This window comes from Centruroides sculpturatus, unplaced genomic scaffold (assembly GCF_000671375.1).
Source record: "Centruroides sculpturatus isolate CEXI.00-Female unplaced genomic scaffold, Cexi_2.0 scaffold17, whole genome shotgun sequence".
In the NCBI taxonomy this organism is placed as follows: Eukaryota; Metazoa; Arthropoda; class Arachnida; order Scorpiones; family Buthidae; genus Centruroides; species Centruroides sculpturatus.
In genome coordinates, this window is record NW_019384462.1 from 435,409 (window position 1) to 462,880 (window position 27,472).

Sequence of the window (27,472 nt, forward strand, 5' to 3'; positions counted from 1 at the left end):
ATGTTAATGTGTGGGGAGCAGATTTTGTTTACTCACTTTAAAGCTTAATAACTCCTGTGCCTTTCGTCGAATATTTCTGAAATTTTTCAGGTAGGTTCATACATTAAGGGAGAATGTTTACAGAAATTTTCAAAAAAATCGGACTATTTTTTCGGGAGATATGGCCTCACTCCCTTAATATCTCCTCAACCAATCTGAAGACTTAATGGTAATGGTAGTAATTATTAGGGATGAAAACAATAAAAAGAATGCCAGTAAAATCTAGTAAAACGTTTTTAGCCTTCTTTTTCTTTATTAAAATTAGGTAAGCAGTGTTAAACTTATTTATTTAATTCTTTTAATCGTATTTAACCAAGATTAATTTCTTTTTAAATAGCTTACTCTTGTTATAAATGCGTATAAGTTTGAATTCGCTAAATTGATTTTGAGCGAAAGTTAATTAAATTCCGATATAACCACTCGAATTTAAACCGGGAATTTATTGGAAGATGATCAGGAAAAAACCTTTTGGAAATTCATTGTTTTGCAAACGTTTTCAAACTAGGTAAATGCAATGAAGGAGTGAGCAACAATGGCTGAATACAAACAATATGCAAGGAATTTGAGTGTCAGTAAAAAGGTTCGGTCGATAAAATGTTGAAAGTCTCTAACTTAAATATGTTATAGATCGAATAAAAGTATAAATAAATAAATATATATATATGAAAAAACTTTTTAGAATGAAAGAAATGTATGCAATGGCAAAATTCCGGATATAGAAAAAAAAATCTTTATGCATTTTAGTATTTTATAAAAGTTTTCCGGGAATGTAAAATTCCCTTGTTTTTTTCCTTTCTCTCTTTAAATATCTAACCGCATCTTTCTTCTCTTCTATTTTATTAATTTCTCATTTATATTTTTTAACTATTGTTTTTATTTCTCATTTTACTGGAAGGAAAGTTATCCATTTTTAATTTTAATTTTTAATTCATAAAATCTCATTGTTGTTCTCGTAAAATTTAAAATATTGCGGCATAAATAAGAATTTTTATCATTTTTTTTAATAGCCTGAATTTTAAAATCTTTCTATATTTTAAAATACGAATATAATTTATCAAAAATTGTACTTTAAAATATTAAAATTTCCTTTTTTAGCCATCTTGTATTTTTTTTAAATATTAATTTTATATTATTGCCGACTTGATGAAAACTTTGAAATTATTAAAATTAATACTGTATTAAAATTTTTAAAATATTCACATGTATCTTAATGTTACAACAGTCTAAAAAATCGAGCAGTGAGTTGTGTAACTTTCCCGGCAAGAGTTAAAATTGTGTATGGTGCCATCTATTATGTGATTTTATTTAAAACTTTTTATATTATAAATTTTTATAAAAAATTGTAAATGCTAATAAGGAGTAAGACCTTCACTAAGTCCGATCAATTAGAGATATGACACGTGACCCTCTCTATCTCTCCACCTTCTTTACCTATAACTACCAAAATTTAATAGCATTAATGGTCCTAATACACAAACCTCCCTGCAAAATTTAATAAATTTTTGACAAAAGGTTCAGGAGTTATTAAGCTTCAAAGTTGAACAGAATCGCCCTCCCACACACACAAATACATCCATACATACAGAAAAATCCCCAAAGTTTCTTTTGCATTTCTCGGCATTTCAAGACCCTCGAGTCCAAAAATATAAAAATCTTGGAGGGGAATTATTTTTGACCGATCTCTATACTTTCCCTCTGTTATATATAATAGTCGTAAGCTGTGTATAAAAAATTATGAAGAATAGAATAAGAGACTGACTTTATTTTCTGATAGAATATTTTAATTATTTAACTCTTATTTTTATATAATTAAAATATATTAATGCCAAGAATTTTTAACACATCAACTGGCAATATTTTTAAAAAAACTTCCCTATCAATACGTTGGGATTTAACTACAATATGTAGTTTAGGCCGTAAGCATCCCAAAATACAGAATAATAATACAAAAACCAATGAATAAAATGCATTTTTTAAAGTTTAAAATATATGATAACAAGCTTTCTTTCTTACAAAGGATAAAATTTTCCTGAGCAATACTATAAACGGACTTTGAGGACACATATGAGCAATCCTTGTCATATCGAGTGAAGCAGTGCAGAATACTTCAAAGCATCTTTGGCACTGAATGGCACCGAAAGGCTATATACGAACTTCCTGTCTATACCGGAAGTCACGTGACTTCAAATAAAAAATTTATCACATCGGAATTACGTAGATGACCGGCACGACTCTGTTGCCATCAGGAAAAGCATGATGTACAGGGGCAAGACGTTCATTTGAGATAGAGAGCATATATTTTAAATTAAAAAAATTTAATTTAATTTTGACATTGTGACAATGCCACATAATTTTTGATCGTTATTGAATAGATAATAAAATTTATTAAGAAAAGTGGCCAACAACTCGAAATAAAAGCTTTTATTTAAATAAAATAAGTAAAAATGTGTTAAGTCTACATTAATGGATTAAGTAAAATGCAATTCTTAGAATACGTTGTAAAATAATTTTTCTTCTATAAATTCGTTTTCTATTGATATTCTAATGAATTAAAGATTTTGAGAATATTTTTACATTAATTTCACACAAGTATAACTCCGAATAGAAATCACCTCATGGTAGAATTCGTCGTTACGAGGACTTTTCAAGAAATAATTTCGTTTCAATAATTTTCAAAAATACAAAAAGAAAATTAAATTAAATTAATTCGAAGGTTAACTTCTTTAAATTTTAATTCTGTAATAAATAGTTAATGAATATTTTATATTAACTCAAGAGAGAATTAAGATAATAGGATTATCTACAATAACATTATACTTGTTCCAATTCATCATGGTGTATCGTTTATGACTGTGTATTAATTATTAAGCATTCGTAAGCCAAATAACACTTCTAAATGGTGATTTAATAATTTGAAGATTAGGCAGTATTATAATATTAACATTTGATGTTTGTTATCACTTGTACATTATGAATGGGAAAGGAAAGAAATTAAGCAAAACTTGGCAATTTATACAAACTTCATCTGGTCATACATAACAATTAAATTTGGTACTTGAAATTTGTAAAATTTTATTTATAAAGTTGTAAATATTTTAGCATAAAGTTAAAAAGGACAGAAGAATTTAATAAGTGTACTTATCTAGTTATGTTTATGTTTGTGTACGACAACTTGCGGGTGATCTGCTAACGAAGGGTGCTTCTCAGGGGGATTTTTATGGGAAACTGGCCCCTGTTTAGGTTTATAAACGTGAAGAAATCCATTTTACATTTATAACACATACCAAGTTAAAATATTTTTTTTTTATTAGAAAGTAAAAATTGTATAGTACATTCTTTTAATGAATTATTATATAAATATATTATGAATTCGTACAAAAGTATTAAATAGCGCGCTATCTTCAATAAATTAAAAAAAAACAAATTGATGATATTCGGAAATTCTGTGAAAATTAAAATATTACTTATTCATTTTTTAAACAAAAACACAAAAGTGCAAATAAATATCGACATTTTTCATTGCTTTGTCTTGTGGAAAAGGCCATTTTCTTACAGCAATATTTCTCTGCTCAGAATCAGAAGAAGAAACTACGTTTGAAACCGATAACTGTACGAGAAGTCGTGGAGAAGCAAATCTAAAAGGTCGAAAATGTCTCAGGAAGTGCAGAACAGATTTAGATTGCATCAGTTCGAGGAAACGTTGCCTTTGCGATGGTCTTTGTGGCTGGAGTTGTGTCAGACCAGGTAAGTACCTTTGGCTTGGTTTAATGACGTTATTAAAAGAGTTAAAAATATAAATATCACAAAACAGAATTATTGACAGATTAAATATGTGACGTGTGTGTGGCCAGAACTTTCGTATGCCAAAGAAAAAAAAACAAAACAAAAAAAAACCAGGTTCTTGCATTGGAGAGAACAATCGTCACAGATTAAATTAATGCTGTGTGTTAACAGTACTTAACAAAGTCTACTGTGTGTAAGCAGAAACATTGATTTAGAATAAGTTATACACCGTAAAATGTATAAAATTGCTAATTTTATTGGATACAGAACTGTAATTTTCTAGAGAAGCCATTGACTACCTGATGTAATAAGAGCTGATGGTAAAGGGCGTTGGAAAATCGAAAACATGCCATAATTAATGGAATTTTCCCGTTAGCCGTCATTCGTCCGGATTGTGTCGATATTATGCTGAAAAATAGCGAAAGCCGTAAAAAAAGAAAGGTATCATAAACCAAAGAGCGTAGAAGTTGGATGGAATTGGATACTTACAAGCTGAGGATAATGATAGAATTATGGAATATGGCAAAGGCGTAAAAATATCATTATAGATAATGATAGAGATGTGGCTTCTCTTATTATTGATAAAAGTTTCTCTCAAAAAATAATAAATATTATTTTTTCATCGAGTTATCTATTTCTGAATGATTTTCTTCAGCGATACGAAATTTATAATCGATTAGAATGAAACTTTTAATGATTATCTGTTTTAAATTATGAGATAATTCAAGGAAGAAAATCGATTTAAATTTTTAATATTAGCTTTATATTTTACCTAAAAATTTAAGAAAAAAATTAAATCATTTTTTAAAAAAATTAACTTTAAACGAGTTTTTTAAAATCAGAAATAAACGCGTAAATAATTTTAAAGTATTAATTAACGATAATTACTGAAAAATCCAATATTAATTTAGAATTTTGATGGTGTTTTCAATTGATTCAATCAGATAAAGTGTATCTGTTGATGTCTCGCTTTATACGTTTGATGCTGGAGAAATTGCGTATCCGTCATTGCAGTTAATGTCATTTCATTTTCGCTTATAATAACAGAAAACGGAAAACCAAACCGTAATATCCTAACTGAAGAGCTTTTGTCTGAAGGAAACTCATATCGCTTCTCTGCTAGATATTACTCTATTAAATTTATTCAACAGCATTTACATTTAACTTTTTTCAAATTTACAGTATTATTGTTCGTTTCTAATTATTGAAAATACAAAAATATATATTCACATAATAATTATATAATATAAAATTACGCATGTACATTATACACACACATACACATACATGTAGTGTTATATATAGGATTAGTAAATATAAAATACGTGTAATACATAAAAATAAGCCACCATAATATACAAGTTTGGACTATTATCAGTTCTTCTATCTTACACGTAATAAAAATATATTTAAATGTTTAATTTTGCAAAGAATAGAAAATAAATTGTAGAAATTTAATTCAAGTAAGGATTATGACCTTTTATATTTGATAATTGTCTTAATAACCGAATACTTCAGACGTAATGGCTTCGTTAACGATAAGTAACGTTGACATAAAATTAATTTTGTATATCATTCGCTTTAAAAAATATATATATATTTATTATTTCGAAAGATTTCTCTCTATTTTTTTTTTGTTTAATTTCTCCATTCAAAATTTTTTATTTTTGTTTTCTATCGAGGATTTACCTATCATAAATATAAAAAACAGCATTAAAGAATGATCGGTTTCGCCTTTAATTCTTTATGAATTTTTTTATTTGTTTACATCTCTGAAATATTTGATATTTGACAGAATATCATTGATAATCTTTACTTGCCCGTCGTTCTATTCAATTTACTTCTTCATATTTAAATATTTTAAAGCAGAAAAGCTTTCCCCCCTTGTATATATAGTCAATACGTCGTTTCGGTTTTGGTGATAAAATATTTATATAAAAAAAAAGAAAAATAAATAAGAGAAAAATATAAATTCGTTGATATAAATAAACAGGGGATTGTGTCTTACAGTTCATACCTTTATCGGAGATTTAAATGAGATAGGAGGATAGTAAATTTAACAGGAATATAAATACGATATTTAATTATTGATATTTCAGTTTTCTACAAGACTCAGGTTAAATTTTAATATATACTTTTCTTCAATTTACTTATATCTTACGTGTCAAACTAAATCAGATATTTAACAAAAGAGTTGCACATTTAGTGTTATGTACTCAGTTTTTAATAATTAAAATTATATTTTATACATTTAAAAGTACAAATATTACGCTCAGAAAATTTTTTTAAAAAATATGTTCGGATAAAACAATTTTTTGATTAATTTTAGGACCCGAAAATATAATAATTATAATTTAAGTTTAAAATTTGCTGTCAAATTTAGTATTTTATCGAGAATTAATATCGAAATCAATAATTTGTAAATATTTAATTTGAGGAAACTAATTTAGATTCCGTGCCGATCGGAATTATGAAATATCTACGACCAAACCTGTTTAATTAATTTTGAATGGTGGTTAAACGGTTGATTTCTGGTTTAATACGTTAACTGTGACGTAAGTTTCAATGTTAGATACGAGACTGGCTCTTGTCTGCTAGAAGTAACAACATTGAAATCCTCCTATACAGGATTTTATTTATCTTCCAAAGCTGTAAATAACTGGTTTATGTCTGAAGGTATTTTTGTTTCGGTTGTTTGAACTCGTTAAGAATCTGTTAGACGATTTTAATATTGCGAAGATGTGCCAAACGTATGTGTAAATGACGTCCACTTGTCATTTTAATTGTCTGCCACGTCACAACTTGATTGAAGCTTTCGTATATTTTGGAGAAATCTAATACGATTTTCAAATTTCCAGTTTTATTGGATTGGTCCATCTTGTATTATTTAATTAAGAAAGTTTTTCTTGAAATAAATAAGTATAGAATCTCGGCACTTAATGACGATCTTAATAGCATTTTAAACGTCTTTTTTTGTTAGAGAAACATAGTAAATTGCCTACATATAATGTTACCTAACTTAGATTCCCGAGAGGAAACTAAGGCAATCTAGTTAATGGCCAACCGATGCCCGAATTCTAGTCCCAATGGTGGTAAGTACAAACCGCAAGCACGATATAGCCGTAATCATACAACAGGGAACTAAAACAGTTGAAATATCAAGGGGATTGCACCAACATCGAGCTATCTAACTATACTTACTGCGCTGGTGAGCTAAGTTGCTCACTGATGGAGTTGAAACGGCAGCTACAAATTTGTTTACAATGATTGATGTATAGAAAAAAACACAAGTAATAGAATTAGGCACTTCGAGAAACAGTTTTACTCCATTACATTTTAAATGAAACTATTAAAGAATCTTATTTTATTTTTTCTTTTATTACATTAAGATGATGCCTTCGTCCTCTGTTATTTCTTACTTTCATTCCGATTAATGTCGTAAAACATTTATTAATTACAAATTATATATTCGATCACGCTAATTGCCGTTTTGCAAAATTAAATTGGAGTCATTTATAATTACTTTTGATTAATTTGTTTTAATGTACGTAACTTTTTCCCCTCTTTAATCGAATTACAAAAGATCTCTTTTTCAACTAATTATCGAATTAATTCGCTATCACTTTTCTTAATAATTTAATTTAACTTAAAGTTATTTTAGTTTTCATTAATATTTTCTTTAATTATACGAATTTAATTGTTAAAATTTGCTAATAGTTTGATACCCAAATAACGTGTCCTCCGACAGATCTCCATTGTGAAGAACTACCTCAACCTGAAAATGGTCAAGTGAAAGTGACAGGAGATCATTTTGGTGCAAGGGCAGTTTACACTTGTGATGAGGATTATTATATATCAGGACCTAAAGATAGGGTGTGCCAAGGGGACGGTACCTGGAGCGATCACGAACCCATATGCAAAGAGAAAGGTAAGGATCGAAACTACCTCATTTATTCTGAAATTTGCATTTAACTAGGGACGTTATTGAATTTAATTCTTAGTAAACAAGAAAATGATTCAATATTTATGTTGTACGCTTCTTTAATATTTCGCCCATAGAATATTAATGCACGTTTATAAAAGTTTATCTACGCACCTTAAGCTTATCTTCCGAAAACAATTTACACAAAGATAAATGAACATTGTCCCATATGAACAATAAATTAGTATACGTACAGTCTGTGCGATTTGCCTCTGGATTAATATTTGCTTGTTTAATTTGAAAATTATGTATCTTTTGGGAGTTTAAATATATTGAATAATAGTTAACTATGTTATCAAAATTTCACATCGGTTTAATACGAATTTAAACTTTTATTAACGCAAAATGCGCTTTAAAATCTTCAATTTTAGAAATTATATTAATGTAAACGTCCTCGAAATTCTCGCATTTGCTAATATCTGTAACAAAAATTGTTTTTTATTACTAGAAGATAAGTTAATGTCTTTTTTTAGTGCACGTTTAAACACAAATTTTTTCGGAATTCCGCATTTTATTACGGTGACAAATATATTTTTTTTCCGATCAACAATTTAAATAAAAATTTCGAGCTTTTGTTAAATCAATTCATAAAATCTAAAAATGAATTAATAAGGCAAAAATATCTGTTTTTAGTTATCATTAAAAAGTACTTAGACGGACGGGAACGGAAAATATTCATTTAAAACGTTGATAAATATAAAATGCCGTGTTTTTCATTTGTAAATTCTTCACAATTCGAATCCACAAAGTCTAAATTTATTATAATTTTTTTTTTGAAAAAAAGAATAAAAAATTAAAGTTTTCTAAATGTTTTTCCAGTGAAGATACCTCGAGCACGTTTATGTTTTCCTTCTTCCTTCTCCCCCCTACTTTCTACGTTTCGTATCTTTACATTTTTACTGGTAGTGGTGATTATAAAAATTTTAAATTTTCTAGCATCAAATGTTAATATTTAATATCTAAAAAGCTTTCTTGAATAAATATCATTTTTAGAAAATAGAGAAAAAAAAAACAAGAAAATTCTATAGCAAACAACATTTTCATATAACCATTTTCAATTCCTTTTCTAAGTAGTAATTTTGTGTTTTATGAATATTCGATTTACTATTTTTCTTTTTAAATGTTTTTGTTTCGTACTAATGATTCCTAAACGATACACTTTTTCGATGATTCTACCATAAATGTTATCGAGATTGACCCAATCTCTTACCTTTAATCGACACCATACACAGGAAGAAAGAGGGAGAAAGAAAAAAATTCTTATGATTTTTGTCCAAATTTTTGTTGCTGGTTAAAAGGAAAGGATAAAGACAAATCTCATAATGTCTAGACATAAAATCTCTTCATATTTTCATATCACCTAATTCAATTTGACGTTATATATATAGTCATGTCATACAAACCGGAGCGATATTATATGAAAGTTGAGAAATGATCAATCAAAGACAGATGCTGTGTGTGTTTTTCTTTTTTTTTTTTCCTCTCGAAAATTGAGAAGAAAATCTAAAACATTTAATATAAAAACATGTAAGCTTATTTTAGAAATTTATCACTTATAAAATATTTATAAAAATATTAATTTTATCAATAAAAAGTTACGTATTTCTAGCTTTAAATATAATATAAAATTGATTATACTTATGGGGGTGATGTGTGTGTTGGTTTCCCTCACACAGGATTTAGGAATAAATTTTAAACTACGAAAAAAAATTCGTCTTAAACAACGAATTACATTTTATTAGTGAATAATTCAATGTCAATCAACTATTTCATTTCCTATAATAATAAATAAATAAATGCTCCGTTATCATTCGCTTAATTATACTAAATTTATGATCTTTCTAGAACTGTTCTTAACCAGGAATCCGTAGAAAGTTTTCGGGAATCCGTAGGATTGGAAGGATAAAAATCAATTTATTATCTTCTGTGTTGTTGTGTAAAACTGTTACTTATTGCGTCAAGAAAGAAGCATATATTTTATTATGTCACGCATTTTTTTATTTTAATAAATATATTCCTTTTATAATTTTATTTTATGCATTTAAAAACATTACGACCTTCGCCTTACTAGAAAAGGGATCCACGGAACAAAAAAGATTAAGAAGAAAGATTATGGTTCGGATACGTTTACATCTTCCTCCCTGATGACCCCCATAGCAAAATCTTAATTACATAACCAAAACACGTCGTTTATAAAGTTTTTAACGCAATTATTCCGATCTCGTTAAAATAAGCCACTCGATTAAGGTTAACAAATCGAAATTTAAGACACGAAAAGTTTAGTAAACACGTCGATTTAAAGCACGAAATAGTTTAGTAAATTTTGTAAGGGATGACGAACGAGGTCATTGGGAGTGACAACGTTATCCTGATAGTTTGTTGCAATTTATAAAAAGGCGCTACACATCTTTCTTGTGCTTCGGATCGCGTGTGCGAGACCAATCAAGTGTTGCTTCGTTTCTGCTTGGTTTCTCCCGTCAGAAGCAGTCTTGGTCTCGTTATCGTTCTGTAATTGGTATGTCGGCAGAAATCAAAGTCGCTAGAACTTGTGACGTAGAAATTGGTCCAGGAAAGTAACAATCTGTCGCCCTTACAGGCAATTGTGGAGTTTGTTGAGAAAGGACATAATGAAAAAAAAAAAGGACGCTCGTGGAATTTTGAGTCTGAAGGAGGAATTTTCATACTAGGATAACTTTTCTTTTATCTTCGTTGCACTTTAATAGTCTATAACTTGCCGTAGTAAAAATGAAATAAGTTAAAAGAAATACTTTTTACTGCAGTTTGCTATGGGCTATTAAAAGAATAGTAACAGCAATTTCTTTTCTTATATATAAGTTATAAATTTAGAAGTTTATTAAACGAGACAAAATGATAGAAAGTTAACTAAATTAATACACAGATAAAAAAAATAAAAAATAATTTGATATATCGTATTCCTCTTTACAGTTTTATTTATTTATTTATTTAAAATTGAATTTTAAAAGACAATATTTCGTTTGAAATGCCATTCGTCTAACTCGTATAATCGAATTTTAGTCGTACGGGCTACAGATGGGCAACAGTTGAATTTTTTTTTCTTTGTTACGTATAGTAAGGTTTAATATGTATTTGATCTGATTATATAGACAATGGATTTGGTAACATTTATTTTCGTTTTCCAAATCTCGGGCTCCACTGGCCAAAAATGTGCGGGATTCCACCCCAAGTGACTCACGCCAGACATAGTGCACAGTTAGACAAAGAAGAATTCGATGTTGATGCCATGGTGCAATTTAACTGCTTTCACGGATACGATGCTAAAGGATTTGCTAGGGCCAAATGCATTCTGTACAATGGAACGGCTCAATGGTTCGGACCCGATCTCGAGTGTATTCGTAAGTATGCGTTTATCCCTTCTTTTCTCTTACTTTTTTTTATATATATATATAAAACTTTCCAATTGATTTATATGTTATGAGGGATAAAAGGGGATTTTCGACTGAACTAAGAAGAAAATATTTTTCTCTTACAATTTGAAATTGTTAAGAGAATCTACTGCTATAAAACGAATCAAACTTTAATATTTTCGCCACTTAATGTACAATTTTTTTTTTAAATTAGCGATCGTTTTAATTAATTATTTATTTAAAATATTTCGAAATTATAATTAATGGATATGGTAATAATAATAATAAAGAATTTTATGAAAATACTTTGAATATAAATGTGTTGATCTTTCCTTCGCTCATAATAAATTCCATTTAGAAACTATGTTAAGACTGTTTTACAAAGCTATTAAAAATTCATTTTATGAGTTAATAAAGTGCCGAGAGTTATATGTTTAAACTACTTAAAATTCTTTAAAGTTTAAATTACTAAATTTGTACAGAAGCAGAATAAAGATAAGTTCAACTGATATCCATATTTTAAAGAATTGTATCCTTTCCCTCGAAAGTTAAGGTAAAAAATATAAATTTCACCTTGATCATAGGTTCCAAGCTTTTTCTTACATTGATCCTCATATAGAAAATATTCTTTTCAATCGATTCCAATTGAGTTTTATAGACCCCTAATTAACTCCTTGTGTTTCATTGACCCCTTGAGTTCCAGCGATTCCCAATTAACCACTCGAGTTCATCCACTCCTTTCAAAATTCCATTGACCCAGTTGGGAATCCCTGACTTAGATTTATATATAATATTTTCATCTTCGAATAATGTATTTAAATTAAGATATAAATTTAAAGTAAAAAATTAGTCCCGTTAAATTTGTATGAATAAAGATTTAATGCTCTAATCTTGTTTATCTAATTTATTATTTTGTGTAACTCATTAATTTATATTAACATTTTCTTAAAAATTTCTTTATTTTTATATATAAAAAACAACTTTTATTGGTCTGCAAATAGAGAAAATTGTAGACTATAAATTCCCGCTGTCGTCCGTTTACTATCTTATATAACATTTTGAAAACGTTAAGATAATAGAACTATATAATATATGACACTGGCGCGGGATATCTTTATAGGGCCCAGGTGAATTTCAATTAGGAGGCCCTACGCGCAGTGTTACTTCAGACATTTTCCTCTGGAGAAATAGTTTCATATAAAAGGTTGTTTAGAGCAGGGGCTTCGAGTAATTGCCCTTTATGCCCACACTGCTAAATAAACGAATAAATAAATAAATATTTTTTTTCTCTATTCGAAAACAGCAAATATGAAAATATATTAAGGAAATTTCATATCTTTCCTATTTAAATGAGCGAATATCTAACGTTTAGATCGTAGATTTATGTTTGAGGAAACGTCTCTCTCGTTTCAGCTCGAAGTTGTGCACCACCCAAAGACATTCAGTTTGGAAGAAGAGAAGGAGACGTGTTTACTTTCACCAGCAGAGTTACTTATGTTTGCATCGAAGGCTACGAACTGATTGGACGTCCGAACCGCTACTGTCAATCAAATGGACAGTGGAGTGGAGTGTTGCCATCTTGCAGGCGTGAGTTATTAAACTGAACTTTTGATGATAAAATACCTCACATGTTAGAAATTCTTTCTAGTTTTCTAATTGTAAACACTTTTAAAAACAATTTTAAAAAAAGATGGAGAAATGAAATCTCATGTTAAATTCCATAAACAAAACTAAGCTTGGAGTCAAATTGGTCGTCTTTTGAGTGATGCATGCAATCAATCTTGTCTTGTCAATAATAAATTAAAGTAAAAGTTAAGTAATAGGTAGGCAATGATGGATTAATGTAATATGAGTTTTTAAAAAAAAGTGTTATTAAGAAAGTGATTAGAATTACGAATGAATGATTTAAAAATATAATTAAATTGAACAGAGCAGTGGTTTTTGTCAAAATTATATTATTTAAAGACGTCGTTTGTACAGTACATAGTAATGGCGCGATAACAATTTAAATTCGTGATTTAACAACGTTTATTTCGGGAATAAATCTATTTATTTGATGATTATCATTACCATCGTACTCTTTTGTATGATAATAATGGTATAAAGTGAGAATCTGTGGGAGGGGGGAAAATATATTCTTCGAATTTGATTTTTGGTTTTTTACTTTTCGTCATTTTCTTAGAATATATTAATAAAATTTGCTTTAAAATGTTTTATTTATAGCCGTGGTATGCCCTATTCCTACCGATCCCGTCAATGGTAGGGCTTCGTATTCTTCTGTGACGTATAATTCAATTGTCGAATACCAATGCAGTCATGGATACAGACTTGTAGGACCCAAAACTAGGAGATGTCAGGCTGATAAAAAATGGGAAGGGGACGATCCATTATGCGAAGGCCAGGAAAGTAACAATCTGTCGCCCTTACAGGCAATTGTGGAGTTTGTTGAGAAAGGACATAATGAAAAAAAAAAAGGACGCTCGTGGAATTTTGAGTCTGAAGGAGGAATTTTCATACTAGGATAACTTTTCTTTTATCTTCGTTGCACTTTAATAGTCNTATATATATATATATATATATATACACTCGATACATCTGTGCTTAATTTATAAATTAAATATTCATAAATTTCTGAACTTTCAGAAATTTCTTGTGGTAGTCCTGGAATACTGTATAACGGATATTTAGAAGGAAGAAGCACAACTCTTGGGTCAATCTTTACAGTAAACTGCTTCGATGGAATGAAAATGGAGGGTAATCCCGAATCCATACGTTGTCAAGAAAATGGCACCTGGTCTCATCCACTTCCAAAATGTCTCGGTGAGTTTCGTAATTTATAAAATAAAAAATATAAAAAGTTTTTCTTCAACGTAATAAAATGAAAAATATCTGAATAGTTTTATTACTTAATGTATAAGAAACTTCAAGATATATTTTGTTCTTTGCATTAATTTATTATAGGAATGGAAGCTTTGAAGATCCAGAATCATTTGAAGATGTTTCTGGATTAAACAGGAATTAATAAGAGAAATATAATCTTAATTGCCGAATAAGTTTAATTTGAAGAGAGTTTTGATTTTTTAGTTAATTGGTTCTATTTTCATTAAAAAGTTTTAAAATATTTATATAAAAAATAAAAAATTGAGGAATTAAACGTTATTTATACACGAATAGATTTCGTTATATTTGCATTGATTTTATACTCTTCTATATAAAAATCTAGCTTATGTTTACAAGAAAATTTTCTAGAAATTATTTTTTAACTGTAAATTAAATTTTGATTAAATAACTTTCCTATCTACTTAACCATTAAATTTTTACATGATTAAAACGAAAAGAAATATAAATTTTGTTTAATTTTTTTCCCTTATTAAATTTAAAAAAGTAATGATACAGAATTTTCTAGGATTAATTATTATTATAAAAACAAAAAAACGTGTTTATGAAAACACGTAGAAAATTGACGTCCAATTCTTTACGGTTGTTTTACATTTATAAAAATAAAAAACTGGCGAATTTATTTATTTGCTGGCAAGCTACACTGAAAAAAGTTTTTATTGAAGTTTTCAAAATTGATTGGATTTAGAAATCTTCAAACGTAGAAGTATTCGATAATGATGATCGAAAAATCCTTTCGGTGATTGAGAAGAACTCAACAGCAAATAGAAGTAGATTTATGCAACTTATTCAACTTTCATAAGTAACTCATTTCCTTTCATCCTCTTTCCAGTCCATCATTCTTTACTTCTTTTCCTTTTATTTTCAAGCTTTAATATACGTCTTTCATTTTATTCCCACAACACTTGCTTTATCCTACGATTTTCCTTTTTACTTTCTAAAAATATTAAATTTCTCCCCGATTTATAAAACAAAATATTCGATTTGCCATTTGTTCAGAAAAATAATTCGACGTACTAAATAAAATTAATTCTAAATACGTTTTCTATAATTTTTCATATATCGAAAATAATTCTTTTCCCTTTCAATCTAAACTTTCTTGTCTTTCATAATTGCCTTTTCGATAATCAATTAAATTGTTTTTAATTTGACTTTGTAACACAAACATTTCCTCTCTTTCGAGTTATTCGGTTCCTTTAAGTGAAACTTAGACTGCAGTGGCAATATTGACGTTATTGAGGGAGAATAGGGCGCTACTGTACAGTTGGAGGGAGTTGTTTAGTGTCTGTAAATCCTTACACGTACAGTACAATAAAATCGCTTACTTGCATTGTACGTTTTATATGAAGGAACCGAATATTTTTACCTTTTTTCCAGCTCCTTGCATCGTACCAGTAGTTGAAAATGGGACAGTCGTCGAAGTGGTTCCGGGTTCGAGAGTGACTCACGGACAGCAAATAATGGTGGAATGTAGATTAAAGTACGAGTTGATCTATAATGCCACACCGGCTACTTGTAACAATGGAACTTGGACACACGTCCCTGTTTGCGTACCAGGTATTAATTAAGTATAACTTTTAACACACAGTAGTATTGTTGACTGCTACGTCATAAAGTACGATATTCGCTACTTTAGCTCGTTGTAAACTTCTTCCCGAAAGTCCCAAAAACGGAATGGTCATAGCTCCAAAAACAGATCATGGTATGAAGGCACTGTACAAATGCAGAGACGGTTACAAACTGAAAGGTCCTAACATTACCGAATGTGACTATGGTCAGTGGACTGGAGAAACACCCGGCTGTGCCGTAGGTAATAATACTAATTGTGATTTTAAGTATAAAGTCTCGAGTAAATATTTTAAATCGAGTACGGCACCGAAACCATAGAAAAAATTTACTCAATATTTTTATTTAATTAATGAAAAAAGAATTTTTGTTAAAGTCGAATTAACGCCGCGTAGAAAATAATTATAAAAGTAATAAAATAATTAATGAAATTTGCCTGGATCGTGTTAATTATCCTAGTTAACTACTTACAATTGAATTGTAGAGATAAGTTTCATTCAGCCTGCGCCACAGGTATCCTAATTGCTGTTGAAATTCATAATGATGGAAATTAATTAACGATCGTATCTTCAGAAACATTTGTCTTTAATTAATTTCCGGTAATGAATGAAGTTTCTACAATTCTGTTATACGTATATTAAATTTATTTTCCTGTGTTTTATGAATTAAATTCTATTCTAGGAAGTCCTTTTCTTCATTGTTGGTGCGATGAAGAATATTTACCGTTTTGAAATTTAATAAATGATCTAAAATCCTGGGAGAAACGAACAACAACAATAATAATAATTTTAAATAGTAGTCAAAAGAAAAGTGAAATTTCATTAATAATTATGTCATCTTTAAATTAATCTTATTCCCAAAAGGAGAAAATCAACAGTTGATGTAATTCGCTGACAAGTAAACAAACCAGAAAATTGTAATTAAGGGGTCAAGCACGTGAAAAGTCTATAACACAATTAAAATAACTTGGTGTGATGAGTAAAATTTATTATTTTTTTTTTTTTTAATTTAAATTCTATCATATTTAAGTGGATACGTGTCATATTTTCAATTAAAATTCTGAATTAGAAAGAGTAGAAAGAAAATTTTTACTCAATAACAACTTCTATTAAAAGCTGAAAACTATTTATATTACTTTTATTACTTTATGTGTGTATATATATACACATATACATACATACATTCTGAAACATCGCATAATTTAAAAGTTTCTCCGATAAGAATATGCAAAAATGAAATTGAAAAAGCCAGCATGGTGTTCATTAAAAACGGGAGCAAAAAGAAAATTACATTAAACAAAAAAAAAACGAAAGTAATTAGAGAATTTTAAATATAGAAAAATTTACAATATTTTTCTGACATCTTGCAAAGATTTAACAGAAATAGCCTGAAGGAATTTTTGTATAATCTAGAAAAAGAATTTCCTCCGGTAAACTTTGAAATTGTAAAAATATGCCACGAGTTAATCTTGGCTACTTAATAATAAAACCACATAATTAAATCCTATTCTGTGAAATTCTTATAATACCTAAATATATTTTTATACATATAATTTAATAATTAATTAATTTATTATTATTAAAATTGTATTGTAAATTAATTATTTGATTTATATTGGATCTGAAAAGATTAAGAAGAAATTAGGAGTGAGATTGGTTTAATGTAAACTTATATTAAATTTTAGTCTGCTTTGTTAAGTGTGAATAGAAATTAATAACGTTTTAACAGATAATTGATGTATAAAATTTTCGAATTAATTATAAAATGTTGAAAATTTTGTTTAATTAATTATCTGAGTGAAGGGAAAATCCCCCATATTGATTTCTATGATAGAAGATCGTTCTTTCGAAGTTTCGAGTATTTTCTCCTAGCTGTTTAGTAAGAAATTCAGGAAACACCACACGATCGTAACTCGTGTTTCGCATCCCCAACTGAAAAATTATTTGGCACGTTCTTCGTCCCAAGAACACATGAGAAAATTTAAAATTGGATAAAAGAAAAATAAAAGTGTATAAAAAACACATAACTCCGTACAGAAGTGGAATGTAAAGAAGACAATGTCTATTATAAAAACTTAATCCGTTCTTCGTTAGTAGTCGAGGTTTTCTGTGTCCAGTAGATTTTTTTCCAGTTCCAAAATACAAGAATATAATTAGAAACAGATGACGTCCTTATCCCAGTTTTAGTCTGAATCATTTGTTTGTCTAGTGTCAATGAGAGAAATCATTCAAGTCGCATCCTCTCCCCAATTTGCATAATGAGTGTTCGAGTGTATTGTTGACAACAGAAGTGATTCTGCTGTTCCGTATGACACCGGCTAATTTAGCTTTTCAGTATGAATAAATATTGGCGAAATTATCGATTAGCCTGTCTGCTATATTAAGTAAATCCTTCCCAAATTACGCTATTAAAATTTTAATAAATAAAATGACGTATCGGTGTTTAATTTAAAACCGTTAACTCACTGGCGCGTTATCCTGGGGGCCCCACCAACAACAGACCCAAATCAATTTATTACAAGAAAATATTCACTCGAAGAAAAATGTCTGAAGTGTCGACACTGCACGTGGGCCCCCAATTCAAATTTACCTGGTCCCCACAAAGCCGTAACGCGCCACTGCGTTAACTTCTCTCTTTTTTTTCATTTTAAATTAATTTAGTATAGTAAATTTAAAGAAAAAATAATCCAATTGTGATTAATTTTTGCTTTTCTTTCTAGTGTATTGCCCTTATCCCGGCGAATTAGCTCACGGCAAAGTATTGCTTATAGGTCACATGGGGATGTACGAATACAGAAGCTATGTACGCAAAGTGGGTAACGATCGTCAAATAATGTACGAATGTCATCGTCATTATACTTTAATCGACGGTCCAACTGGGGCCACGTGTGTAGACGGTCAATGGAGTCCTCGTGAGATGCCCCGTTGTGTTAGAGGATCTCATCCAAGCGTACGTTGGATACGCTCTGCAAGAAGGAAAAGAGAAATAATCAAAAACAGAATGAGAAGCAGAAGAAGAAGAGGAAAGAATAAGGAAAGAAGGCCCAAAGGTAAAGATTGATGACGTTTTTAAATTGTCAGAATTAAATGTAACACAAGGAGGCAAAGTTAGAAGAGATAAACTAACTTTAGAAGCAAAAAGAAAAAAATTCATATGAAAGTTTAATTGAAATGATAAAGAAGTATGAATGTTTATGCTAATAGAGTAAAATTAATAATCTCGCTATCATTGCTTAGATTATTATTAAGGTCTATTAAATAAATGGTATCTACTTGATTTAATTGCTGAAGTGATTTATTTAAGATTCAATTCTATTTTTACTAAGCTTATTCTTTAATAATATTTAACTATCAATGCATTATTTGTTACATAAATGTAAAAGTACTTTAATTAAAATCCTTATTTTAAAATTACATTTTTGTTAAGTATTTAATAATAGATCGTATAATTAATTAGAATTATTGTCTATTTTATTTTATTTATTTTTATTTTTACCGAATGATATGTGATATAAAGTATTTTATTAAATATAAAGAAAGTTTTTTGTATTATTATTATTATTATTATTATTATTGACTTTTATGTGGAGTTTGAACATTATCGACGTGTTTCACAAAAATTATAGTGCCCAAGAGAAAGTGGCGAGCAAAGGGTCTAAATCAAGATTTGGGATATCAAATTTAAGTAAAAATGCTTCCTTTTTTCAATTTTACAAATATCTAAATTCAATATCAAATTTTCTTTCCGAATATTCGAGATAAAATTTTTGTTATTATTCATTTAAATTAGCTAAAAATTAAAATCGTTACTGAAATTTCAATTTGACGCTCTATTTGAGGCCCTACATTTGACGATTTTGGATATAAATAAATACATTAATTTCCTTTATAGAGCACTGCTACTATCAACTTTATTAGTAGCGCGACAGCATGAGCATAGGGGAGCTACAATGGCGTAAATTTGAATGTAATGTAGGCCTACATACATTGTACACTCACATGTTTGTTATTGGAGGAGGTATTTCTTGCCTATGGCGTCACCTATTATAAATATAGTAAAACCTGTTCAAAACGGAACCTTAATAAAACGGAAACTTGTCTAAACGGGAAGAATTCTTTGGAACACAGCGATTTTTCTGTGTTAAAAAACCTGCTCAAAACGGAAACCTGCCAAACCAGAAAAATATTCAGTACCGTGCGTGTCCGGTTTGTACAGGTTTTACTGTACTCATTCTACATCCTATAGGCCTACGTCATATCGCGTTTAATAATGTTATATGAAAAATTTTTTTGATCACATCAATATTTTTAATAAGTTCACACGCAAATTGATGTGATATAATATATATACATATATTTTAAATATATTTCGGTATTTTATATTATTAATTAAAGCGACNTTATAGAGCACTGCTACTATCAACTTTATTAGTAGCGCGACAGCATGAGCATAGGGGAGCTACAATGGCGTAAATTTGAATGTAATGTAGGCCTACATATATTGTACACTCACATGTTTGTTATTGGAGGAGGTATTTCTTGCCTATAGCGTCACCTATTATAAATAAAAACAAAATACAGTAAAACCTGTTCAAAACGGAACCTTAATAAAATGGAAACTTGTCTAAACGGGAAGAATTCTTTGGAACACAGCGATTTTTCTGTGTTAAAAAACCTGCTCAAAACGGAAACCTGCCAAACCAGAAAAAATATTCAATACCGTGCGTGTCCGGTTTGTACAGGTTTTACTGTACTCATCCTATATCCTATAGGCCTACGTCATATCGCGTTTAATAATGTTATATGGGAAATTTTTTTGATCACATCAGTATTTTTAATAAGTTCACTCGTAAATTGATGTGATATAATATATATATACATATATTTTAAATATATTTCGGTGTTTTATATTATCAATTAAAGTGACAAATGTTATTTTTATAGTTTCACTCTAGCACTTTTTAACATCGGTTTATTTATATTTAATTTGATAAAATTAATAATTGGCCTATAAGTTTAATTTTTTAGATTTCCTAATTCAATGATCGCTTTCATTTTCTCTCGCTGTCTTTCGCTCCCATTTTGTCTCTCGCTCTTTCTTTTCTCTATCTCTCACTGTCTTTCGCTCTCACTCTCACACTCTCTGTTTCTTTCTCTATCTCTCACTGTCTTTCGCTCTCACANATGAGAAGCAGAAGAAGAAGAGGAAAGAATAAGGAAAGAAGGCCCAAAGGTAAAGATTGATGACGTTTTTAAATTGTCAGAATTAAATGTAACACAAGGAGGCAAAGTTAGAAGAGATAAACTAACTTTAGAAGCAAAAAGAAAAAAATTCATATGAAAGTTTAATTGAAATGATAAAGAAGTATGAATGTTTATGCTAATAGAGTAAAATTAATAATCTCGCTATCATTGCTTAGATTATTATTAAGGTCTATTAAATAAATGGTATCTACTTGATTTAATTGTTGAAGTGATTTATTTAAGATTCAATTCTATTTTTACTAAGCTTATTCTTTAATAATATTTAACTATCAATGCATTATTTGTTACATAAATGTAAAAGTACTTTAATTAAAATCCTTATTTTAAAATTACATTTTTGTTAAGTATTTAATAATAGATCGTATAATTAATTAGAATTATTGTCTATTTTATTTTATTTTATTTTTATTTTTACCGAATGATATGTGATATAAAGTATTTTATTAAATATAAAGAAAGTTTTTTGTATTATTATTATTATTATTATTATTATTGACTTTTATGTGGAGTTTGAACATTATCGACGTGTTTCACAAAAATTATAGTGCCCAAGAGAAAGTGGCGAGCAAAGGGTCTAAATCAAGATTTGGGATATCAAATTTAAGTAAAAATGCTTCTTTTTTTCAATTTTACAAATATCTAAATTCAATATCAAATTTTCTTTCCGAATATTCGAGATAAAATTTTTGTTATTATTCATTTAAATTAGCTAAAAATTAAAATCGTTACTGAAATTTCAATTTGACGCTCTATTTGAGGCCCTACATTTGACGATTTTGGATATAAATAAATACATTAATTTCCTTTATAGAGCACTGCTACTATCAACTTTATTAGTAGCGCGACAGCATGAGCATAGGGGAGCTACAATGGCGTAAATTTGAATGTAATGTAGGCCTACATATATTGTACACTCACATGTTTGTTATTGGAGGAGGTATTTCTTGCCTATAGCGTCACCTATTATAAATAAAAACAAAATACAGTAAAACCTGTTCAAAACGGAACCTTAATAAAATGGAAACTTGTCTAAACGGGAAGAATTCTTTGGAACACAGCGATTTTTCTGTGTTAAAAAACCTGCTCAAAACGGAAACCTGCCAAACCAGAAAAAATATTCAATACCGTGCGTGTCCGGTTTGTACAGGTTTTACTGTACTCATCCTATATCCTATAGGCCTACGTCATATCGCGTTTAATAATGTTATATGGGAAATTTTTTTGATCACATCAGTATTTTTAATAAGTTCACTCGTAAATTGATGTGATATAATATATATATACATATATTTTAAATATATTTCGGTGTTTTATATTATCAATTAAAGTGACAAATGTTATTTTTATAGTTTCACTCTAGCACTTTTTAACATCGGTTTATTTATATTTAATTTGATAAAATTAATAATAGGCCTATAAGTTTAATTTTTTAGATTTCCTAATTTAATGATCGCTTTCATTTTCTCTCGCTGTCTTTCGCTCTCATTTTGTCTCTCGCTCTTTCTTTTCTCTATCTCTCACTGTCTTTCGCTCTCACTCTCACTCTCTCTGTTTCTTTCTCTATCTCTCACTGTCTTTCGCTCTCACACTCTCTGTTTCTTTCTCTCTCACTGTCTTTCGCTCTCACTCTCTCTGTTTCTTTCGCTCTCACTCTCACTGTCTTTCGCTCTCACACTCTGTGTTTCTTTCTCTCTCACTGTCTTTCACTCTCACTATCTCTCACTGTCTTTCGCTGTCGCTCTCACTGTCTTTCGCTCTCACTCTCACTCTCTCTGTTTCTTTCTCTATCTCTCACTCTCTCTGTCTCTCGCTGTCTTTTGCGTTCACTTTGTCTCTCGCTCTGTCTTTCGCTCTCACTCTGTCTTTTGCTCTGTCTCTATCTCTCGCTGTCTCTTGCTCTCATTCTTGCTCTCATTCTGTCTCTCTCTCTCTCTCTCTCTCATTTGAAAAGTAAAGTTACCTCTCACTCTCTCTGTCTCTCGCTGTCTTTTGCGTTCACTTTGTCTCTCGCTCTGTCTCTCACTCTGTCTCTTGCTCTGTCTCTTTCTCTATCTCTCGCTGTCTCTTGCTCCCATTCTTGCTCTCATTCTGTCTCTCTCTCTCTCTCATTTGAAAAGTAAAGTTACTCTTGCCTTCTTTACTGTTTTAAATCTTATAATATAAACCTATTTTATATTTATTTGGAATTTTTATTACGATTTGAACATTAAAATGAAGACGAATATCCTCAGAATATAAATCATTTATAAGTGAAAAGATGCATTTATAAAACAATACAAATTCTCGGTTTTCGCTTTTCTCATCGATCACATCCTTTTATCTTCACAAGCAACCCAAGGCTTTATTTTCTATTTATTTCACAATGAGTAAGTTTACTTAGAAGTTAAAAGTTGGATAAACTAAACAAACCTCCTTTTGTCTACTTTATTTAATTGCTTAAAGGTGAATAAGTTTCATAAATTTGACTTATTATAATGATAAATAACTATAAAAATACAGAAGTAACTTTAATTACTGCCATTTGCCCTCGCTTTTCATCGTATAATGCTGCTTTATCTTCTCAAATTTATCCAGGAAATTGCTCATTAGAATAATTCTTTTGCAATTACAATGTAACATCTTTCTTTCGTGCAAACAGTTAACTTTCCTTACACATTGTTTACTCCTTTACAACATATAATTTCCACCAGTATTACCGTATCGTGTACAGTGAAACCTGTGTAAACCGGGCTTGTCCGGCTTGACGAGTTTCCGTTTTGAACAAGTTTTTTTTAAACAGAAAATCGCCACCTCCCTAAGAATTTTTCCCGTTTAGGGAGGTTTCCGTTTTAGACAGGTTTAACCGTATTATTGTTCAACTTCTTAAAAATTTTTAAAACTAGAAATAACAGATAAAAAGAGCGTTAGTGGGGGGAAATAATATAAATTATGTAAATAATTCAAAAAATTGCAAACCTATAAATTCCCACTGTCGTACGTCTGTTTGTCCATCCGTCTGGACCGAAAGTGGCGTGATTTTTTAAATTAAAATATTACCAAAAATTGCGATCCGGATGTCACAATAAGTATATAATTGTTCGTTACCAATTAAAATGCTCGTTAATAACCAGATATATTCTTAATAATGTTAGAATACTTTAGATATTAGTGTATTTTATTTATGCACAGGAAAGTAAATTATAATTAAACAAATTAAATTAACACCGAAAATACACGGAAAATGATCGTAATTACCAATTAAAATGCTCATTAATAAGCAGATATTCTTAAGAGTAAATCTTTTTAAGAATTACAGCAATTTATGACGATCACTGCTTTGCTAATATCATCATCCACTCGAACGGCATCATATATTTAACTGGTTATTAGTGTCTTAATGAACGATTAACTATTATTTTCTTATGTATAGAGAAAGAGAGTGACGAGTTAATTTATTTATAATGATTCGACGATAATTTTATTGGGCTGCAATTTGAAAAACTTGTAGATCTATAAATTTCCGCTATCATCTGTCTGTCTGTCCTTCCTTAATCTCGAGAACGGTATTAGATAGATAAAAGTCGAGACCACAAACGAAAAGCGTAGATGTAGGAGGTTCCGAGTCACTATACTGTGCTAGTTTAATTCAAAAACTTTCTCTAGAACGGAGTTACATAGATGACTGGCATGACTCTGTTGTTATCAGGAAAAGTATGATGTACAGGGGAAAGACGCTAATTTGAGATGGAAAGCATATATTTTAAATAAAATAAATTAAAAAATATGATTAAAAATTGCAGCTCGTGTTAATCGAGATTAGTTTTAACATATATTTTCTCGTCTTTTGTCTTTGGAAACGTTCGTTCCGAAGGAAGTCGTCGTCGAAGAAAAATCATTGCCAAAATCCAGATGGTATCTTATGATTTATAACTGCAAAACACAAAAGAATATCGCTGACGGGCCATTGTCAAATTGTGAAAAGATGGTAGAGTAGAAGGGCATCTTTCCAATTCATGTTTCGTTCAACAGGACGAGGTAAATGAGACGAATAATCCAGTTTAGAATTTTCTCAGACAATAAAGTCGGTGCAGCCACACGAAAGAAAATCTAAACAACTTTTTGAATGGACTTTGCAACGACGTGATTGTTATATAAATAGAGTAGGCCTCGCCCCGCAGAAAGAAGAAAATATTAAGATTTTATACTTGAAAAAAAAAAGAAACTAATTTTGTTTTGTTTCGCATGGAAAACGTTTTAAAAATAGCTACGAAGGGGAGGGAGAAATTATGTTTAAAAAGTTTAAAAAGGACGATTTATGTTTTTAATTAAGGCGGTAAAACCTGTGTAAACCGGACTCGCGCAGTACCGGTTTGGCAGGTTTCCGTTTTGAGCAGGTTTGTAACGCAGAAAAATCGCTGTTCCGAAGAATTCTTCTTGTTTAGGCAGGTTTCTGTTTTATTAAAGTTCCGTTTTTAACAGGTTTTACTGTACTAGCTGCGTGTATCCGGCTCTATTCGGACTATCGAGGAGGTGGGGATTGGTGAGGTTGTATTGGGAGGGGAGGATAAAAGTAATAGTCTTAGTAACTAAAATACATTTACTGACCAGAGTATTTACAATAATTAAACTGCAAAACGTAAAATTGCTCTTTAAATTAATAGGGGGTAAGCTTTAGGGGTGTTTGGAGAGGACGTTACAGTATTTTTTATAGGGTCAAAGAATATACGTACCAAATTTGGTACTGATACGTTGAACAGTATAGATTCCTTTACCTAACAAACATACATACAGTAAAACCTGTCCAAAACGAAACTTGAATAACCGGAAAAAATATTCTGTACCGTGAGATTCCGGTTTACACAGGTTTACTGTAATATATTTTTAAGTACATGCATTCATTTTCACTTATAATTTTATTTATTTAAAATAATTGAATACAATTTATTGACCCGCAGAAACACGTTTAAAATTCAAATGAATTCATTTCTTTAAATAGTTACGCATAAAAAATAACATGCAATTTGACACGTAATTCTTTTAAAGATATTTTTTAATATTTTAAATAAATATTATTAAAGTTAAAATATTATTTTATATATTAAACTTGACAATCAATGAATAAGTGACTGACAGACAGCAGTTCGCTTGTTAGTCCCAACCTTTTAATAAAATTTTATCATAACGTTGTTCATTGTATTTTATGTTAATTTAAATATAATTTAGATAATGTACGTCTATTGTAAGTTAGAATGGCACGTATGTGGCCTTTAACCTTTCGTCTTTCCAACAAACGGTACTTAATTTTGCAATAGTAGGCCCTTAAAAACTATATATACAATTTTACTTGAGTGCAATAGTACAGTACTTAGTCGAGAGTTTGTAAGCCCTTTTGATTCGTTTATTTGAACAAATGAAATACGTAGAATGTTTCTTTATTAATAAAAAGCGGTCTTAAAGAGTTTAATTTTATAGTGATAGGAATTACTAAGGGCTCTTAAGTTTTCCTTGTCTCAGGGAAAAATCCCTCTCGATGATCCTGCATATACACGATATTACACGTGGATTATATAGGAACATCACGATTATTTTACAATACTGTTAATGATATTGAAGTAAAATATTATTATAATGTCCTCTATCGAAATCTAATTTAATATGGATGAGTTAGAAATCATTCATTATTAATTTACAGAATGTATGGATCGTGATGGAAAATTATAGAATAATTGGTATTTAAATACATATTTGATTTGTTTATATATATTATCTATATAAATAGACAATATTATATACTATATTTATTATTAAAATAATTATTTTATATATTAAAAATAAGAAACATTAAAGTGTAGGAGACAAATCAAGTTTTGTGACTTTATTTCTTCGCAATTTCTTTCTTCCGTGCTGCAATTTTTAATAATATTTTAATTTAAAAAAAATGACGTGACTTCCGGTCCAGACCGGAAGTTCGTATATAGTTAATCGGGACTTCCGGCCTTATCTTTCTATATCTGGTCTCTATTTTCGAGATTAATGCAGGACGGACGGACGAACAGACGAACGACAATGGGAATGCACTGTACAGGTCTACAATTTGAAAATGCAGTCGAATAAATAAGAAAATTATAAAATTAATTTTTATATTTCTTAATATTAATTTATTTTTGATATTTTTTTAAATTTACATAATCCTAATTTTTCTCTCCATTTTTTAAAAATTATTTTATTAAAAGATAATTTCGAGAGTTACAGTTCGAACAACCGTTAAGAGACTGTAATTTTAACAAAATAGTTAGTATTTAATGAAAAGAAAATCACTGGATAAATTTAATTAATTACTTTTTTATTGTTTTTTGTAACGCATTTCAGAACCTTGTTCGTCTTTACCGGAAGTTCCGTGGATGGAAGTGGAAGTAGTAAAATTAGGCAAAGGGAACTATAGTTTGCCACACGGCACAGTGATCAGCGTGACTTGCAGTCGTGGACATCAGCTAAATATTGGCAACAAGACAGCCAGGTGTGTCCGAGGGCGATGGAAACCACGAGAGCCCGAATGTTTGCCGTGTACGTACTCC

General features: G+C 29.5%; 1 protein-coding gene across 3 annotated transcripts in view; it reads left to right on the forward strand.

Moving 5' to 3' along the window:
- LOC111620886 (sushi, von Willebrand factor type A, EGF and pentraxin domain-containing protein 1-like) overlaps positions 1–27,472 on the forward strand; it is a 68,932-nt gene that overhangs the window by 14,561 nt on the left and 26,899 nt on the right. For all 3 annotated transcript variants that reach the window (XM_023362891.1, XM_023362892.1, XM_023362893.1), the window contains exons 2-11: positions 3,613–3,783; positions 7,571–7,749; positions 10,971–11,178; positions 12,604–12,777; positions 13,414–13,587; positions 13,834–14,010; positions 15,466–15,645; positions 15,725–15,898; positions 18,374–18,703; positions 27,267–27,461. In XM_023362891.1, coding sequence (XP_023218659.1) covers positions 3,613–3,783; positions 7,571–7,749; positions 10,971–11,178; positions 12,604–12,777; positions 13,414–13,587; positions 13,834–14,010; positions 15,466–15,645; positions 15,725–15,898; positions 18,374–18,703; positions 27,267–27,461 — 1,962 coding nt within the window. The remainder of the gene's footprint in view (positions 1–3,612; positions 3,784–7,570; positions 7,750–10,970; positions 11,179–12,603; positions 12,778–13,413; positions 13,588–13,833; positions 14,011–15,465; positions 15,646–15,724; positions 15,899–18,373; positions 18,704–27,266; positions 27,462–27,472) is intronic.